Below are 5812 nucleotides of genomic sequence, written 5' to 3'. Positions count from 1 at the left end.
TTGTCTATCCATCTATCTATCTATCTATCTATCTATCTATCTATCTATCTATCTATCTATCTATCTATCTATCTATCTATCTCTATCTGTCTATCTGTCTGTCTATTGTTCTGTCATCTGTCTGTCTGTTTATCTATGTATCATTTGTTCTGTCTGTCTGTCTGTCATTCTATCTATTGTTCTGTCATCTGTCTGTCTATCTATGTATCATTTGTTCCGTGTGTCTATCTATGTATCATTTGATCTATCTATCTATCTATCTATCTATCTATCTATCTATCTATCTATCTATCTATCTATCTATCTATCTATCTATCTATCTATCTATCTATCTATCTATCTATCTCTATCTCTATCTGTCTATCTGTCTATCTGTCTGTCTATTGTTCTGTCATCTGTCTGTCTGTTTATCTATGTATCATTTGTTCTGTCTATCTATCTGTCTGTCTGTCTGTCTGTCATTCTATCTATTGTTCTGTCATCTGTCTGTCTATCTATGTATCATTTGTTCCGTGTGTCTATCTATGTATCATTTGATCTATCTATCTATCTATCTATCTATCTATCTATCTATCTATCTATCTATCTATCTATCTATCTATCTATCTATCTATCTATCTATCTATCTATCTATCTATCTATCTATCTATCTATCTATCTATCTATCTATCATTCTGTTGTTTGTTCTATCGTTCGTTCTATTATTCTATTTATCTATCTGTTGTTCTGTCGTTCTGTCCATCTATTGTTCTGACATTATATCTATCTATCTATTGTTCTATCTATCATTCTATCTATCTATCATGATTCAATACATTGTAACTGGATCATTAATTACACTGCCAAACTCTTGTGAAAGCGTAGGGCCGGTCTGAATCTGGGGAGCGTGATGAGTGGAGTTGTGTTGTGCGGTGACTGTCTGCAGGGAGTTGTGGTGCCAGTAAACTGGTGTAAGGTGATGTGATGCAGGCCAGATCAGGAGAGCAGTAGACTATTTATAACAGACCGAGAGGAGGAGTCTGTATGCCATTACCAGCAGCTTAAAAAGCACTTCCCATCCACAGTCAAACACTCAGGGTATTTTCTGAATCAGTGAGGCCATTGGATCCGGCCCAACTCAACATTTAGAGATGGTGTCATGAGAATGCAGGTTGCCATATATAGCTAGATAGAGCTGTGTCTTGTATCTGTGTTCCATAGACCATAATTGCAATAATAACAAATTCAGAGAAGAATAAATGAGTATATCATTCTAAAAAAAAGCTGTTCATGTGCCGCTTAGTAAAAAACTGCTTCTATAAGTGTCTTTAGGGCCTTTCGCACCGTGGTATCCTTTTCATAGTACCAGAACTAATTGTGGAACTACCCACTTTTTGGTGTTTTCGCACAGCCGGAACTGGGTGCGATTTTAGTACCGGACTGCCTTTTTTGAGAACCAAATTAGCTCCTACTCCGGAGCAGGGTCTAACCAGCACAACTGGTACTAATCGTGATGTAAGTAGACACTGATTGGCCAAACGTGTAAAAAAACACCCTCACCCGCCATGATTTAAAACGCTGTGTAAACATACTGTAAAACATTGTGTCAACTTATTTTGCGAGTATGGAGAACAGTGATAGATGGATGGACGCTGAAGTGCAGGCACTTGTAGCAAATGTAGCACTGCCAGTTGTCCTTGGAAATTCTTAGTCCTCCTTTACGTTCTTTCAATCGCTTTACGTATATGTCGATTTTCCATGTCCATTATTGTGAAACCCACAAGACACAACAAAAACAGCTCAGATCACAGCGTCCTCCATCCTCCTGTTGTTAATGTTGTTCTTCTTTGTTTCTGTTGTTGAACGCCGCACACAAATGACGTAGCTGTCGACCGGCTTACGTCACTTTTTAGTACACACTGTTGGTGCGAATGCAACCTTTTAAATCGTACTGGGAAATAGTTCGCGCAAAATCAACCCAGTACTTTAGTACTGTACATTTAGTTCTGGAACTAAAGCGGTGCGAAAGGCCCTTTTGTTACCCATCAGTACTAAACCCCACTCATGCTTTGATCTGTTCACAGAGGTTTCAGAACTTGAGGCTAACCTTCCAAGTGAGTATATTCAGGTCATTTCTTATGCTCTTTAAGAATGCACAATATATTGATACTACTTATTAATTATTATTGATTAAAGGACAGTAAAAATCTAAATGAGTAAAGACAGTATATATACTGAACAAAATTATAAACGCAACACTATTGTTTTTGCCACCATTTTTCATGAGCTGAACTCAAAGATCTAAGACTTTTTCTATGTACACAAAAGACCTATTTCTCTCAAATATTGTTCACAAATCTGTCTAAATCTGTTAGTGAGCACTTCTCCGTTGCCAAGATAATCCATCCACCTCACAGGTGTAGCATATCAAGATGCTGATTAGACAGCATGATTATTGCACAGGTGTGCCTTAGGCTGGCCACAATAAAAGGCCACTCTAAAATGTGCAGTTTTATCACACAGCACAATGCCACAGATGTCGCAAGTTTTGAGGGAGCGTGCAGTTGGCATGCTGACTACAGGAATGTCCACCCGAGCTGTTGCCGTGAGTTGAATGTTCATTTCCTTTTTTTATACATCTACAAACCTGTCTGGATGTGCCTGCTGTAATACAGATGTTAATTTCTATTTTTGTGTGCGTGATTTATGAACTCTTATTCTAAACATTAATTATTCTAAACATTTCTGCAGATACCTGTAAAGTAACGTTTCCTGATGAAAACAAACTCTATCACTTCCAGTTGGCCATTTCACCAGGTAATTCTGGCCTCTTTTCTGAAAGATTCAATTGTAAACATCCATTAAATGCAGATGCTGTTGAACAGTGTAAAAGAGTTTACCTGACCTATTCATACCCAATATAAGGCCTATGCGTACAGATCACAAGTATTTAAAATAAAACATTGTATGCACTTCACATTCACATAACCTTATGAGCAATACGATATTATCTTTTGTTAATATTTTCTATTATCCTTTGGGTTATGTGTCCTGAACCAGCAAAGGGAACAAACAAAAATCATTTGCGATTTTCATATCATATTGTTTTTTCACATTGCTCCTTGTGTAAATAGTCCTTTGCTCGTCTTCTTTTTCATTGTATGTATCTATTAAATGTTATCTATTTTGCGAGTGGAAATATAACCTTACATTTCTGCAAAACACCTCATCAGATGAAGGCTATTACCTTGGTGGAAAGTTTCAGTTTGAGATTGAAGTTCCCGAAGCCTATAATATGGTGGTAAGTGCCTGTGACATATCATGAAGTAATGAGGTAATGCCACACTTATTCACTCGCAGTGCTACGATGATTTTATTAGTCCATTTGTAAGCGGGGCTGTTAAAAATATGTTTGCGGGCATTACTGATGCTCGGCAGTGTCTGCATTCAATAAAACAGCTGCCTGAGTGTGCCCACGCAAATGCACACATATATAACACAACCCATCCTTGACCTCAGAACACCTGTAATAGCCCAGTAAAGGCTGTGCAGAGATCCACACATGGACCCTCAACCCTGGTATCTATGTTTAGAGCAAAATCATGAAATATTACTGAGGCAAAAGGCATTAAAGCAGCACTATGTAACTTTTTTTTTTGTGTTAAAAATTTGCAAAATGTATATAATGAGCGAGTACATCATGAATTCATCTTCCAAATCGCGTTTTTGTCTTATTCCGAATCACTACGGTACACTTATAATAAGTACTTGTATTTGGACTATTGTAGCCTGGTCGGGTCGTCACCTCTGCGGAGTAACACATACCTGCGTGAATCGCCATAGACATAAACTTAGAGAAGTAGCTCAGGTTGGAATGTTCTTCCGCGGGATGTGTGCAGTTCTGTTTATTAACTGCTAGAGCGCCAAAAGTTACATAGTGCTGCTTTAAGCATAGCATTTATACTGTGATTATATATAGTTTAAATAAGTGACTAGAAGTGATTAAAATGAAACCTACAATTAATCTTACAGACTATTTCTGTTGTAATTCGATGGCGCTTTTAGTCTTGTTCATTTCTGTTTTACGTGTACAAGAGCTAGGGCAATCTGCAAAATATCTTTTTTTTTTTTTTTGTTCCATTGAAGTGATTCAAATCATACAATTTTAGAATGACATTAACTTTACTGCTATAAACCCCACACAAATCCAAACGGGCTGTAAGACAACCGCTTTCCTGTCTGCTTTCCATAGCCTCCCAGAGTCAAGTGCTTGACTCGAATATGGCATCCAAACATTGCAGAAACTGGAGAGATCTGTCTGAGGTATGTATCTGTGTTTGTCATTTATTCACATGTTTTATTGGATCAGAATCCAGATTGTTTTGATTATTTTGACAGCTGTATTTGTGTTCTTTAAATGATATTATAATTGTTAAAATCTCTCCTATTTCTTTCTCCAAGTTTATTGCGAGAGCATTCAATTGATGGTACTGGATGGGCACCCACTCGTACTCTAAAGGTAATTTGTGTTTTTGTAATGCATCTTGGAAAAATTAATTACAGTGTTTTCTAGGCAGAACTGTATTGAATGCCTTATATTCTTTCTTTCTTTCTTTTTTGTCTCTTTTTCTCTCTCTCTCTCTCTCTCTTTCTTTCTTTCTTTTTTAAATATTTGGGTTAACAGCTTTTTAAACCATCATTTTAATTTTTGATGTTTTTCCAGCATTAATATTTTATATTTTCTTTAGAAAATGCAAATTATAACAAGTATAAATATTTAATTTAAATTGGTTATTTATTACAAAAAAGTTATGATTTTTTTTGTTTATGTATGTGTGTTAGGGGCCATTCACACAGAACTTATTTTTGCATTCCACTACCCTGATTTTTCGTTGTTTTTCTATGTAAATGTGCTAGACCAATGTCTTGAGGACTATGCTTATGTCTCACATCTTTTGCAGAGTCTTGTGTATGACACTGCATTCAAAAAACTGCGGCGCTCAAGTTAAATGTAATGGCTAATCTGTATTATTCCACCCATTTTTTTGTCTCTAGGATGTAGTATGGGGTCTGAATTCACTATTCACTGTAAGTACACATTAAACAAAATTGGATAATCAAATTTTTTTTTTATGTTAAAATTGTCATCCTTCAGTGGGAAGGCCAATATATGTGTTGTTTCTTTCACAGGATCTTCTTAACTTTGATGACCCACTGAATATAGATGCAGCGGAACATCATTTACGGGACAAGGTAGACCACCAGCACACATCTAAACATGTTTACAAACAACATTTTTTGGGAATGTATTGGTTAAAGAAAAAAAAAACTAAACATAATCATCCTGATATTATGTATATTGGCAATATAGTATTATATAATAAATGCTCAATATATATTGAGCCCTATGTGCAGTGCATTTGCAGGTTTGTGTTTCATCCAAACCCATACGTTTCCTTAATGCTTTCTGTTTTAGGAGGATTTCAGGAACAAAGTTCAGGACTTCATAAAAAACTATGCAAGATGATGTCTCTGTTGAGCCACACTCACATGCATGTGACTTTGCAGATCCAGACTGCAACAGAGACAAAATCTCAAACTATTAAAACATACTTGGGGAGACAAGAAAGTTAAAATGCATAATGAATGACGCCGCGAGTCCCTGATCAAGATTTGGGAGGGGGGAATGTGGGCCTTACTGTCCATTTCCGATGGCTCTTTTTTTTTTTTCTTTTGGAAGCGGACACTCATGCAGGTTCTTCTAAATCAAGTTTGCGTCCGTCCCCCCCCCCCCCCCCCCCCCCCCCAACCCCACAAAAAAAAAACAAAAAAA

General features: G+C 36.7%; 1 protein-coding gene across 1 annotated transcript in view; it reads left to right on the top strand.

The window, feature by feature from the left end:
- Positions 1–5777, top strand: part of LOC107556276 (NEDD8-conjugating enzyme UBE2F-like) — a 10115-nt gene extending 4338 nt beyond the window's left edge. The window contains exons 3-10 of the mRNA XM_016239343.1: positions 2064–2093; positions 2731–2796; positions 3213–3280; positions 4232–4302; positions 4441–4498; positions 5035–5067; positions 5170–5232; positions 5456–5777. Coding sequence (XP_016094829.1) covers positions 2064–2093; positions 2731–2796; positions 3213–3280; positions 4232–4302; positions 4441–4498; positions 5035–5067; positions 5170–5232; positions 5456–5506 — 440 coding nt within the window. The 3' untranslated portion in view covers positions 5507–5777. The remainder of the gene's footprint in view (positions 1–2063; positions 2094–2730; positions 2797–3212; positions 3281–4231; positions 4303–4440; positions 4499–5034; positions 5068–5169; positions 5233–5455) is intronic.
- Positions 5778–5812: the final 35 nt, after the last annotated feature.

Source organism: Sinocyclocheilus grahami, unplaced genomic scaffold, assembly GCF_001515645.1.
Source record: "Sinocyclocheilus grahami isolate Dianchi unplaced genomic scaffold, SAMN03320097.WGS_v1.1 scaffold563.1, whole genome shotgun sequence".
Taxonomy (NCBI): domain Eukaryota; kingdom Metazoa; phylum Chordata; class Actinopteri; order Cypriniformes; family Cyprinidae; genus Sinocyclocheilus; species Sinocyclocheilus grahami.
The sequence above is the reverse complement of the archived record's forward strand: the minus strand, read 5'-3'. Positions and strand labels throughout refer to the sequence as shown.